Consider the following 14787-nt stretch of genomic DNA (forward strand, 5'->3'; position numbering starts at 1 on the left):
TGATCCATTTGGAATTGATTTTGGTGCAGGGTGATATATAAGGATCTAGTTTTAGTTTGTTGCATGTATTGAACCAGTTTTGCCAGCACCATTTGTTAAAGAGGCTATCTTTCTTCCAGACTATTGTTTTTAGCTCCTTTATCAAAGAATAAGTAGGCATAGTTCTGTGGGTTCATTTCTGCATCTTCAATTCTGTTCCATTGGTCTTCAGGCCTCTTCCAGTGCCAATACCAAGCTGTTTTTATTACTGTAGCTTTATAATACAGCTTGAAGTTTAGTATTGTAATTCCTCCAGCACTGTTCTTTGTGCTTAGGATTGTTTTTGCTATTCGTTGTCTTTTATTGTTCCATATGAATTTCTGGATTGCTTCCTCTATTTCATTAAAAAATGGTGTTGGGATATTAATGGGTATTGCATTGAATTTGTAGATAGCCTTTGGCAATATTGCCATTTTGATTATATTAATCCTCCCAATCCAGGAGCATGGGAGGTTTTTCCATTTCCTTAGTTCTGCCTTAATTTCATTTTTCATGTTTTTAAAGTTCTCATCATAGAGGTCTTTTACTTCTTTGGTTAAGGTTATTCCTAGGTATTTTATATTTTTAGAGGCTATTGCAAAAGGAGTTACTTTCCTGATTTCAGCCTTGGTGTTCAGGTCTTTAGCATATAGAAAGGCCATTGATTTTTGAGGGTTTATTTTATATCCTGCAACTTTGCGAAAGGTTTGGATCAGTTCTAGTAGCTTGGGAGTAGAGTCTATGGGGTTCTTTAGGTATAGGATCATGTCGTCTGCGAAGAGAGAAAGTTTAACTTCATCTTTTCCTATTTGGATCCCCTTTACATTTTCTTCTTGCCTAATCTGGCTAGGAATTCTAGTACTATGTTGAAGAGAAGGGGAGAGAGCGGACATCCCTATCTTGCTCCTGATTTTAAAGGCTTTAGTTTTTCACCATTTAGAATTATGCTTGCTGTTAGTTTGTTATAAACTGCCTTTATTATATTCAGGAGTGTTCCCTGGAATCCCAGCTTTTCCAGGGCTTTTAGCATGAATGGGTGCTGGATTTTATCGAATGCCTTTCTGCATCCAGAGATATACCCGTGTGGTTCTTTACCTTGCTTCGGTTGATGTGGTGGATTACATTAATTGACTTGCATATATTGAACCAACTTTGCATCCCTGGGATGAATCCAGTTTGATCATGGTGTATGATTTTTTTGAGGACCTGTTGAAGTCGATTGGCCAGAATTTTGTTGAGAATTTTTGCATCTATGTTCATCAGGGAAATCGGTCTATAGTTCTCTCCGTGATGAGTCCTTGCATGGTTTTGGGATGAGGGTTTACTGGCTTCATAGAATGTGTCTGGTTGTGAACTTTCTCTTTCAATTTCATTGAAGAGTTTGAGAAATATTGGTGTGAGTTCTGTTTTGAAGGTCTTGTAGAATTCTGCTGTGAATTCGTCTGGACCTGGGCTTTTCGTAGATGGGTGATCATTTTTTGCCATTTCTATTTCAATGCTGGATATGGGTCTGTTTAGAAGGTTTAAATCTTCATGGTTGATTTTGGGGATATCACTTTTTCTAGAGGTTCTCGAATTTGTTGGCATAAAGATTTGCAAAATAGTCCCTTATTGTGTTTTGAATTTTGGTTGTTTCTGTGGTGATGTTACCTGTTTCATCTCTGACCTTGTTTATTTGGGTTTGCTGCCTTTGTTTTTTGGTCAGGTTTTCTAGGGGTCTGTCTATCTTGTTGATTTTTTCAAAGAACCAACTCTTTGTTTTGTTGACTTTTTTGATTTTTTTTTGTCTCTAATTCATTTAATTCTGAATTGATTTTAATTATTTGCTTCCATCTATTGACTTGGGCTTTGGCTTGTTGTTCTCTTTTGAGGAGATTAAGGTGCTTCCTTAAGTTGTTGAGTTGCTGTTTCTCCAGTTTGTTGGTGAAGGCACTCAGAGCCTTTGCTGTGTCCCAATGGAGCTGGTACTTTGTGTACTCATCTTGGTTGAATTCCATAAACATTTGAATTTCTGTTCTAATTTCTTCAATGAGCCACTGATGTTTCAGCAGTGTGTTGGTTAGTCTCCATGAATTGTAGGATTTTCTGTGGTGGCTGTTTGAATTGAGCCCTAATTTTATTCCATTGTGGTCTGAGAGAATGCAGGGAATGGTTTTGATACTTCTGAATTTGTACAGATTTTCTTTGTGTCCTAAGATGTGATCTATTTTGGAGAATGTTCCATGTGCTGCTGAGAAGAATGTGTATTCTGTTGTTGTTGGATGGAATATTCTGTAGATGTCGGTTAAGTCTAATTGGTCTATGCAGTTGTTTAGTTCTGTGGTTTCTTTGTTCAGTTTTTGGCATGTTGATCTGTCCAGAGGTGACAGTGGAGTGTTAAAGTCTCCAACTATCAATGTGTTTGGGTCTATGAGTGTTTTTAGAGTCAATAGTGTTTGTTTGATGAAGTTGGGTGCTCCTGTATTTGGTGTGTAGATCATGGAAAAGTTTAAGTGGATATTAATGTGGTCAAATTTTTATTTTAGAAGAGTGCTAATGCTATATGGTGTGAATTGGTTAGAAGAGATTATGGTAATTTTGATTGAGATGATGGGACTCAGGCTTAAAATTTCACTAGTTTGTGAAGACACCTATCAGAAAGTGTGGATAATTTAGATGTAGAAATGAGTGACTAGTTCATCTACTATGGCTGAAGAAATTCTTGAAGACATGATCACTGTAGTTTGGGATAGTCTAAATTTTGCTGTTTACGTGTTTTTCCTAAGTTTTTTATTTAAATTTTATCTACATATAAATTATTTTACTCTCAAAAGTAGGAAATAGAAATAACCAGAAATGCATTCAGTCTTCAGTTTATACTATTTCTTAGGTACCTACCAGCTTTTAGTAAATCTGGAACACCTTGGTGTTTGATGAAAGGTTCTTCAATGTATCTATTTTGTTTTGTTCCTAAAGTAATGGTCTGGCAATAATGAGTGTTTACTCTGTTCCTTCAATGTTAACTTTAATTTCATTGGTTTTTTAAACTAAACTTTTTTTTAAGTTCTATATTTCCACCCTGCTTGAACCAGCAGATGTTGCTTTCTTTTTCTGCTTTTGGAAATTCTGAAGTGAGTGGAATTAGTTGATTAGAATCCATATGGAATATGAATTCATATGGAATATGAATAAAGTTCTTTAAAATCTTATGGCATTGAAATCCCCCTAACATATCTTCTTCAAACCTTTAAATGTATGTGTCTTTTTATTACTTTCTTATCTCCTATAAATATGATCTAAACCATGAAAGGTTACATTCATAAAGGGTCTTTGATTCTTCACTGTTTTGGCCTTTAAGCTTTCTTAATGTAATTTGCTACTAGGAAATGTGACAATTATGAAGATGTCATAATAGTGCACAGAATGCAAATGCAAAGCTAGTTCAATCAGTGATACCTAGTCTAACTGCAGAGCTATAGAAAAGTCTTCCTTTTTTTCAGTAAGACTTCATGTTGATTTTTGGTTTGGGCTTAAATATAACTATTTACCATTATAATTTGTGTGTGTGTGTGTGTGTGTGTGTGTGTGTGTGTGTGTGCGTGCTCATGCGTGCCCCCCAGGACTGAGCCACATCTACACTTCCAGCTTTTTGGTGGTTAATTGGAGATAAGAGTCTCATTGACTTTACTACCTGCATGGGCTTCAAAACTTGAGCCTAAGATCTCAGTTTCCTGCTACAGTTAGATCATGAGCCTCCTGTGCAAATGCTGTAGAAATAATAAACACAACATATTTGGTCTAAAGTATTTACTTTCATCTTTCAGATTCATTTGTTCATTTAACCATCAAAGCTAATCATTCATCCATGCAGTTACCAACAAAGTGAACATTTACAGATCTTCCAAATGCCTAGTATTCTTAGTCATTAACAATTAAAAGATGAAAAAAAAAAACTTTTCCTGAGGCAGAAGAATTTATAATCTTAGAAGTGTTGTGTAGTTCTTTATTACAATAAAATCTTATTAATGCTCTGATAGGCATATACTAAAAGGGGAAATATGATCAAATAAGATTGGGAGACAGGGCTGGGGATATAGCCTAGTGGCAAGAGTGCCTGCCTCGGATACACGAGGCCCTAGGTTCGATTCCCCAGCACCACATATACAGAAAACGGCCAGAAGCGGCGCTGTGGCTCAAGTGGCAGAGTGCTAGCCTTGAGCGGGAAGAAGCCAGGGACAGTGCTTCAGGCCCTGAGTCCAAGGCCCACGACTGGCCAAAAAAAAAAAAAAAAAAAAAAAAGATTGGGAGACACTAGATTAAGTGGTGATAAGCAAAGTTCTCGGCTTCAGGATTCTAGAATATTTTGAATACTGATATGCATTGTGATTCTCCAAAGAAGTCATCTGGTATGACTTATTTTCCAATTTTCTTGCCAAAAAAAGATAAGAAAAAATTTCTAATCATAATTCTTACTAAGCAGCTGCAGAGAGACCTTGAAGAGATGATAAAATATTGTAAAATACAGTTTTCACTTTTTAAGGGGGAGAGACAGAGACAGAGAGGAGAGAGAGAGAGAGAGAGAGGAACACATAAATTACATTGTTTTCTTCCTTATTCCCAGTATATTCATCCCAAGACTCTTCTCCCCCATAGTGGTCGTCAAACTGCTGTAGAGCTTTCTCTACATTCCTGCTTTTGAATTTTTATTGTGATAGAAAGTTATTTGGTCCTGCAATTGAAATTTACTCTTCCTGATACACTGAAACTCACAAGTACTTGCATTTCTGGGCCCATTCTCTAGTTACAAAGTAAAAAGGGTTGTCTTTAGTTCAAGAAATTGAAAGAGGGATTTTCTTTTGTTACCTCTTTTCTGCTTTTTGTTGAGATACTAAAGATGTGGTCAATTTTAATCTGCTTGCCCTTTGGGTAAATCCTTAAGATTTACCTTACACCAAGTATTCTTATTCAGATGTGTATGGGAAAAGTACTTGGATGAGAAAGAAATTACATAGTTGTATCAACTAGTACATGTAGATAGATAGGAATTCTCAGAAACGGAATAATCCCAGGCTTATTCCCACTGCAGCAGCTTTACATGCATTTTGCAACCAATACATATTACAAATATTTTTATATCAGATCAAAATTGCCATATTTTAAAATATTACTTGTAATCACGACTACTTTAAAACTATAGGGATTATTTGACCATCTATTAAATCCTAATAAATATACATATCTTACATTATCAAACAAAATATTTTTATATTAATTTCCTTTTCAATCTTGGGAAATTTATGCATTTGAAAACTGTGCCCTAAGAAAGGTTCATAGGCTTGATCAGACTGCCAGAAATGTCTTTGGGGCAAGTTGAAACAAAGAGCCCTTGTCCTAGAGGAAGATAATCAGGAGTAAATAATAAGGATCCCCAAGAGTTTGACAACATGAAGGCAACTTGTCTCTTTTGCAGGCATAAACATCCCAATTTCTCCATTCACATCTTGAAATAGTCCCCATTCTTCTCACTCTTCTCCTTACTTGTGTGATTATAAGTTTATATAGTTATTTGGATGTGTGTATGCATTTTTTTTTCTTTCTGTTTGTGGGGCTTGAACTCTGGGCTGGGCACTGGGCCTGAGCATTTCAGCTCAAGACTAGCAATCTACCACTTAAGCCACAGCACTACTTCCAGTTTTCCAGTGTTTAATTAGAGATAAGAGTCTTCAAGGACTTTCCTACTCAGTCTGGCTTTGATCTCAGCTTCCTGAATAGCTAGGATTATAGGCATGAGCCACCTGCGCCTGGTGTATATGCCTTTTTCAAAGATTTTATGTAGACCTGTGGCACCTAAACTACTGTTGCAGAATCTGGAGATGTAGCAGTGAACAGAACAAGCAGTAAGTCTTGTCATCACAGAGATTACATGCTACTGGAGAGAGCTCATGAACAGAATAAAAATGTGCCTAGTGATGGGAAGTACTGTGGGGGAAAATGAGAAAGGGAAATAGACTTTAGTAGGAAGGAGAGGGATTTGCAGTTTTGAATAAACTGGATAGGGAAGGCTAAGCAGGTAATGTTACATACAAACCTGAAGGAAATGAGAGTGAGAGTGAGGTAGCAACCCAGGTCAAGGGAACAGCATGTGCCAAAACTCAGGGGTGCCTGGTGGTCACTGTGGTTGAATGAGTTTGAGGGCCCTTTCCAATCTTGATTGTAGGAGAGTGGTGATATGAGTCAGGAATGGGTAGATTTTGCCTTTGTGTATATATGTGTTGAAGCTAAAATTGCATAAGATTTGTAGAAACTATTAACACTGAGTCACTTTGTAGAAAGTGGATAATTAATAAGTGACTGAACAACCAGAAGTATGGTTGCGATAGTAATTATGATTTCTTAAGTGTACTCTACCTTATTTATCTAGTTACCCTAGAGAATAATATTGTGCATACCATGTGCTTAAATTAATTATTAGTGAGACAACAGTAGGTTTCCCACTTTGGTCATATAGAATGATCTTATAAGTCAATCTAAAAATTAGATGGAAATCAGTGTGAAATCTTGACCACTCATGTTTTATAACCATTAAAAATCAAAGAAACTTGCAGTGGAATTATACCATCTATAGGGATAGCAAACTTGCTTAAAGAACTCATATACGAAATTTTGGACCTTCACTAAGCATAAAGTCCCAAATTTAATTAAGTCAAAGTCTTATTGAAGCTTTACTATAGTCAAGACATTGCTAGATATTGCTTCAATCTACTGTAAGAATGAAAAGGGAAGTTCTCAGAAAAAAGTAAAATAAATCAAGAGTCAGACACATGCTTTAAGGGAGGCATAAAGAAAGTATAAGTGGGATTTTCAAAGGAAAGAGTGCTTCTATTTCTTTGGAGTAAGTACAAAAGTTTTCACTGAGAATATTATTTCTGAAAGGATATGACCCCTGCAAAATAAGTACAATTTTTGTGAGCTGAAGTGGAGAGCTACACCTTTGAGGTAGGACGTGACCTCACAGAGAGGTGGCGAGATTGAGAACTTCAGTTCAAATCATTTGTTGACATATAATAGTGGATAGAAAATAAGACAAAAGAGCTGTTTGGATCTTAATAAATGCCAGCTGGCAACTCGTATTACTTAGCAAACATTGCAAGTTTCTGACAAAGCAGAGTAAGAATTACAGGACAAGGTGTAGGATGGATGGACCCAAATTTTAGGGGTTGCTGCTTTTGTGGGATAGCAGTTCAAGGAAGCAGTACTTAGAGAGGCTTCAACCGAGAAACATTATATAGCATTATTTGACATCTATAAGCCTTTACCTTGTGTGATAAATGAACAGCACATGTAAAATACTCCTTATGATTCATAAATAATATATATTAAGTACTGACTAAACATTAGCCAATGAGTTGGGGGAAAATGTGAACAACAGCTTTTTGTGGTTTGTTTGAAAAGGAATGGATGAGTCGGGGAAAGCAGGTTTAGAATTGGCTAGTTTGAAGTGTTTCTGCAGCAATGGGTTGCAGGTAACATATATTTTCTAGTACCTTCACGGTGGAATATTTACTCAGTGCATACAAGTCTGATACAGGAGGAGGATTGGAGTGGGCTCTCTGTGGGTCAGATTGTATAAATGGGAATGCCACAGGTAAGCTCTTTACAGTCTAGAAGTTGGCTGGTCTTGGAAAGGATAGTCTCTTTAGGGTGAGCAAAGATGTGAAACACCTTGTCTGGAATTTTGCTCAGGTAGGTGTGTGTGTGTGTGTGTGTGTGTGTGTGCGTGCGTGCGTGCATGTACACGCATGTGCACACATGCGTGTGGTAGTAATGGGCTTGAATTCAGGGTCTTGTGCTCTCTTGTTTTTTTCACTTTAGACTGGTGCTCTACCACTTGAGCCATATTTCCACTCTTTGCTGATTAATTGGAGGTAAGAATCTCATGGACTTTTCTGCCAGGACTGACTCCAAACCATGATCCTCAGGTCTTAGCCTCCTAAGTATCAAGGATTATAGGCATGACCCCCAAGCACTTCCCTTTTTTGATAGATTTATGTTTGTTTGGTTTTTTTTTTGTTTATTCTACTTTTGGCATCATATGTAAGACTCTCTTGTCAAATCTAAGGTCATGAGCTTCTTACTGGTGTATTGGTTCAAGAGTTTATAGGTTTAATGTCTTACTTTAGGTCTTTGATCCATTTCATTTACTTTTGTATGTGGTGTGTAAGTATGGGTTGAACTTCATTTTTTGGCAGGTACCTATCTAGATGCCATTTGGGAAAACTTTTCTTTCTCCATTGGATGGTAATAGTATCCATCTTAGGAAGCAGTTCACATGATACTTATAGGTTATTCTCAACTCTGAGTTCTATTCCATTGATACATCATTGTTCCAGATAAATATTTAAATTTGAAGTACTTATAGGTCTTGTTGTTCTTTTAAAGAGTCTTAACAGGGGCTGGGAATATGGCCTAGTGGCAAGAGTGCTTGCGTCATATACATGAATCCCCAGCAACACATATATAGGAAATGGCCAGAAGTGCTCTGTGGCTCAAGTGGCAGAGTGCTAGCCTTGAACAAAAAGAAGTCAGGGACAGTGCTCAGGCCCTGAGTCCAAAGCCCAGGACTGGCAAAACAAAAAAACCAAAAAACAAAAAACAAAACAAGAGTCTTAACAGCGAAGAAGATAATTTTGGTTTTACTTTTTTTTTTTTTGGCCAGTCCTAGGCCGTGAACTCAGGGCCTGAGCACTGTCCCTGGCTTCTTTTTTTTTTTTTGCTCAAGGCTAGCACTCTGCCACTTGAGCCACAGCGCCACTTCTGGCCATTTTCTGTATATGTGGTGCTGAGGACTCGAACCCAGGGCCTCATGTATACGAGGCAAGCACTCTTGCCACTAGGCCATATCCCCAGCCCCTTGGTTTTACTTTTTAAGAACTTGAGTCATGATGTTGAAGTGAGTTAGATCTCAGAAATAATGATTCACTCATCATGATATACTTAACATGAATATGAATATAAATTCCAGGTATTCTATAAACCTAGAATTTTTATAAAATCTTAATTTTTATTTTGAAAAATAATACATTTAAAATAATTTTATAGATTATAAAACAATTTAAAGTTCAGTGCCTCATTTGATCCTAACAGTAATTTGGAAAGACATAGGCACTCTTACTTACCAGCACTATGTATAAGGAGACCAAAGCATGAAAACATGCAGTGACCTACATAGGTCACTGACTCAGCTTGCAACAAATCTACACAAAGCTCTTAACCATTTCTGCACCCTTACCACTACACCAAGCTGTATTGATAAGATTAGGCATGAGCATTTTATTACACTGAAGGCTATTTACGTATGACAGAATCTTTGAGTCTTGAATTCTTGAGTCTCATTTATAGAAAATACCTGTTCCATATAGATGTGTCCAGTCACCAGTAGAGAAAGGCAGACCCACACATTAACTCAAGAGGTCAAGCATCCAGGTATCTTGTGCTCACTCACTAAGGGATTGTTTTTACCAACTTCTGCAATATCACACTTTAGCACAGATCCCATAGATATAGAGTTGTTCTCCAATCTCTAAAACTGCAAATGTTAAATCTCTGAATTTTAATACTTACAATAATTTATTAATGATATTCCAGACTGTTGTTTATTTCTTTAATTTCTTTAATTTCTTTAATTTCGTTAATTTCTTTAATTGTTGCTTTCATTTATTCAGCCTGTACCAAGTTACTTTTACGTGTCAGACATTTCTGCCGCCATAGGATACTACATGATGCTGATTAGACACACAAAAATTCCTTATCTCAGAGATTTGTTTTAATACTAAGGTAGATAGCATATAACTAAAATATGCACCATGGGAAATAAAGAAGTGATGTAGGAGACAGGGAAAGGAAACTGAGTTCTGCTGGTGAACCTGGTGATGATTGCTGCTGCTACCAGATCAAAGGCAATGGCTGTGCTTTGGCTGAGCACCATTCTCTGATAGGCCAAGGAGGAGTTAAGAATAGCATGGAGCATGAACTAGACTTGTGAGAACATTTCCAGATAAGATTCTCACAGCAAGCTTAGCTTCTTTAATCCTCCGAATAACCACCACAACAAAGCACCATTTATATATCACCCATAATTCCTTTGTAGAACTCCTCATTGGCTTTTAGTCACTTGTTTTGTGTTTCATAGTATTTGTGCTTGAATGTTTCATTCTCAAAGAGATCTAGTTCATATTATACCTCTATCATGAAAACATTGACACCCTCCATTTAGTATCCTACACTATTTTTTAGTGTTTTGTAATAAGTGCTCATTTTTAGACAATTTATGTCATATACATATTGAACAGTTATTTTTTGTTTCCTTCTTAGCATGTAGACTGAAGGAAGGAAAGAACTTCTGTTTGTTTACTGGTGTATTTATTTGAAAGTATACATCTCCTAAGCTGCTGGCTGCCACTGTTCTGACTACTCCCTGGCCCTGAAGCTTTGTATCTACTTACTGTCACCTCAGTAACCTTCAAGATAGAAGAGATGGTGCCCATTTCAGGGATAAAGAGGCTTATTTGAAAAAAAAAATCTTTGAAAATTATCTTTCAATTTTTCCAAAGATTTATTCTTCATAAAAAGTTACTGCCTGATACCATCTTATTTATTTATTTATTTTTGCAGGGGGCAGTGGGCTGATGCTGATCTTGCATTTGGGCTCTCATATTCTCACTCAGCTTTCTTGCCCACAGATGATACTCTGCTACTGGAGCCAAACCTCTAGTCTGTCATTTTGCTGATGAAATGGATATTGAGTTCATAAGCTTTTCTACCAGGGATGGCATTGAATTGTGATTCTCCAGTTCTCAGCCTTCTCAGTAGCTAGGATTATAGGTCTTAGCCATAGACACCCAGGTGAATTTTTGTTGTTGTTATTTTTTTCTAGATACCAACCTCAGATTTGTTTTCTAGCATTCAACTTCACTTTAGTAGTCCATTATGAGGAAGGCAGAGGCAAGGCAAGAAGGATTAGATTGTGAGGCCATCTTGGCTTTATAGCAACTTCTTGGTGAGAATAGGCCATATAGTGAGAGTTTGTCTCAAAAATAAGAAAAAAATACTAGAAATAATCCATCAGGAAATGGTTACCGGTTTGGGAAAATGGCCTAGTGACAAGAGTGCCACTGAATTCGATTCCTCAGCTCCACATATATAGAAAAGGCCAGAAGAGGCACTGTGGCTCAAGTGGCAGAGTGCTCGCCTTGAGCAAAAAGAAGCCAGGGACAGTGCTCAGGCCCTGAGTTCAAGAGCCAGGACTGGCAAAAAAAAAAAAAAAAGGAAATTGTTACCATGTAATTCTAACCTTTTGAAGACGCTTGCATATGTGCCCTTTGGAATTTTGTATTTTTTCTGACTTAGTATTTTGGATTTTGTTCTTCTGGCCTGAGCAACTGATGGCTGAGAATAATGCCCATCACTACTGACACCCCTACCTTCTTGTCCCTCACTTTTATCTATATGTATCACCTTGGCTCTCACAGGGAGGGAGGAATTTTAGTAATTATTTTCTTTCATAGCATACCTTTTATAGCATGCTTTCTCTCTGTATTTTTTGCATTTGACATTTTGGTGTTTTTTTATTTCCCCATTTCTCATATTGGATTCTTTTGTCCTGTATGTCCCAAATATTAGTCTGAACAATTATAAAAAATTTACCTTTTCATTCCTTTACTTACTTACTTAAAAGAAATTCCTTTCTAGTGTTCTTTTTATGTCTCGTTACCTACATTAATCATTTGTAACTGAGTAATACTCTTTCATGTAAGATCTCTTAATATTTTAACTCATTTTTTTGTGATTTCTTTTTTATTCATAGAACAGATCTCTTGCTCTGGACATCTTTAATAGCCACACTCTAATCAGGCATGTCCATATTACAATCAGAAGGCAGGGCTCACATTTTCCTAAAGCAATGAGCTCTGGGATGAGGCAGAGCCACCAGCTGGAGCTGCTAGCATTTCAAAATCCCAAGAGACTGTGGGCAGCGTGTGCCAGGCTTTATCTCCCTACTACAAATGTGCTGCCTGTCAGTTTCAAATGGCGTCCCCCTAGTTCATTGCTCAAAACAATAGGCTTTGTGTCCAGATGGAAGGAAAGTATTTTTAAACCTTCTTGAGATCCTAGGAAATGACCATTTTTGGACAGGAAAGAGCCTGCCACTTTATAAGTCTATCACTAAGTAGAGGCCACTGGCAGTAGTGCCAGATTTGAGTTCAGGATCAGTTACTGTTGGCATGAATAGTCCTGAGCTGCTGTGTTCTTGGATGTTGTTAGTAAGATATTTTATTTATATCTGGGTGAGACAGCCTGACCACCTGTGAGGCCAGTGAAAGGAACTTTTCGGGCCTTTAAATGTGATGGTACAGACATATGTCACCCTTTCACTTCTGTATGTTGGTTTTTATCTAGTGACAAACATTTTTCCAGTTAACAAAACAACTTTAAAACATATACAGTGTTTTCAATTATGAAAGTACTTAATTCAAATGTCACAAAAATGTTAGTTCACATATAACTTAAAAATTGGCCATTTTATAAATGTCTGCACCTCCTAAAAGAATTACTTTTAGAATTCCTTTTAAATGTTTGTTTTTCTACATGTTAAATAGATCTTCAATCTATGTAAAAAATGAAGTCTGTATGTATGAGGAAAAGTTTGTACATTTCAGAATAAACCAGTGTGCTCTCTCAAGCTTCTACTCTGTGCCACTTTCAGAAGCTTAGGTACTGGATGAGTTCACTATTTTCAATAACTATAACTAGATTTTCAGACCATGTTGTTTCTCTCAGCACTATAACCTGACCAGAGTGTTAGGTATCTAAGTCTGTTAGTGTAAATGTATGCTGAGTAGACTTACATACTGTGTATTCCCTTGCTTATTATTTTCCAAGCCCTTTCTTTCCTCGTAGACACCACCGACTTGCCTTCCTTCTAATGTCTCTGACTTGTACTAAGATCCTCACTTGACAAAGGCATATGCAACTTGGTTATCTGTTATGTGTGCTCCTCACATCCTAGCCTAGAGACTAATAAGAAAATATGCATTACACCTTTTAGGATCTCCAGATCTCCAGTGCTAGAAAAAAATGTTCTGACACAGTGTTTTTAAACTTTTTTTTCTTAGTTATTGTCAAAGTGATGTACAGAGAGTTTACAGTTTCATATGTTAGGCATTGGATACATTTCTTGTACTGTTTGTTACCTCCTCCCTGAAACTTTGTAAAAAAAAATTACTTATTTATTGTCAAAGTTATGTACAGAGGGGTTACAGTTTCATACGTAAGGCAGTGGGTACATTTCTTGTACAGTTTGTTACCTCCTCCCTCATTCCACCCCACCCCGTTCCCTCCCTCTTTCCCTCTACCCCCATGAGTTATTCAGTTGATTTACACCAAATAGTTTTGCAAGTATTGCTTTTGGAGTCATTTGTCTTTTTATCCTTTGTCTCTCGATTTTGATATTCTCCTTCACTTCCCTAGTTCTAATACCAGTATATACAGTATCCAGGATACTCAGATGAGATACAGTGATAACACAGGGGCAACCACAGGCAGGGGATACAAGAGAATCATCAACAACAGCAAAAAAGCTACAGTTTCACATGACATGCTGAAAGTAATTACAAGAGTGATATAACACTCGTTTTTATAACATGGAGTATTTTTCAAACTTTAGTGTGCATCAGAAAATACTTGGAGATCTTGTGATTGATTCCCTTGTTCTAATTTAGCATCTGTGACACAGTCCCAAATGATATAAGACAGGTGGTCCACAAACCACACTTTGATTGACATCCTAATACAATTTCACCAAATGTCTGCTTCTGACCCATTATTCCAGCAAAGGGACAAAAATATGTTTTAGAATTGTTTTAATGTTTCACTTTTTCTTCAGTATAGAAATCGTACTAAGAAGTGAAGAAACTTAGTTACTCTAGATGAGTAATTGATAGCATTATATCTTCTACCAATGCCTTCCCCCATTTTTAAACTAATCAACAGAAATGGACTTGAGCTTCTCTTCTTTCAATAGATTTCAGACTAAATGAGATTGTATTTCACTTTGATTTCTTGTTTTGATAGATTCAGGCTTAAAAGAAAGAGTCTTGGGGCTGGGGTTATGGCCTAGTGGCAGGAGTGCTTGCCTCATATACATGAGGCCCTGGGTTCAATTCCCCAGCACCACATATACAGAAAACGGCCAGAAGTGGCGCTGTGGCTCAAGTGGCAGAGTGCTAGCCTTGAGCAAAAAGAAGCCAGGGACAGTGCTCAGGCCCTAAGTCCAAGCCCCAGGACGGCCAAAAAAAAAAAAAAAAAAAAAAGAGTCTTCAGAACACATTTCCAGTAACCTGATTTACCCAGTATTTTTGCTAACTTCTGCTTTTCTTCAGATCTCCTAGCTTTAGGAGCAGATCCAGTTTCCCAGTAAATTCTAAAATGCATGAGTATCACACTTTAGAGTCAAGAGTTACTCATAAGTATAATCATGAGCCTCTGGCTCACACCTATAATCTTAGCTACTCAGGGGGCAAAGATCTGGAGGATCACAGGTGAAAGACAGTCCTGGCAGAAAAAACTTAGAATCTATCTAAAAAATAACCAGTAAAAGCTCAAACTGGAGAGTGGTAGAGCACCAGCTGAACAAGCCCAAGTCTTTGGGTTTAAACTCTAGTACCAAGAAAATAGGGCTATGTATCAGTAGCCCCAAGCTGAAACACGTTCCCCCCCCCCCCCGTGGTTTCA

The 14787-nt window shown here is 37.2% G+C and overlaps 1 protein-coding gene across 3 annotated transcripts in view; it reads left to right on the forward strand.

Annotated features, from left to right (window-relative positions):
- Positions 1 to 14787, forward strand: part of Nme7 (NME/NM23 family member 7) — a 151340-nt gene that overhangs the window by 85219 nt on the left and 51334 nt on the right. The window contains exon 11 of one of the 3 annotated variants that reach the window (XM_048358129.1): positions 14445 to 14496. The exons of the other annotated variants lie outside the window; for them this stretch is intronic. Coding sequence (XP_048214086.1) covers positions 14445 to 14450 — 6 coding nt within the window. The 3' untranslated portion in view covers positions 14451 to 14496. Of the gene's footprint in view, positions 1 to 14444; positions 14497 to 14787 lie in introns of those variants that run through there. 3 annotated transcript variants of the gene reach the window in all.

The sequence above is a fragment of the Perognathus longimembris genome, chromosome 11 (genome assembly GCF_023159225.1).
Source record: "Perognathus longimembris pacificus isolate PPM17 chromosome 11, ASM2315922v1, whole genome shotgun sequence".
Classification (NCBI taxonomy): Eukaryota; Metazoa; Chordata; class Mammalia; order Rodentia; family Heteromyidae; genus Perognathus; species Perognathus longimembris.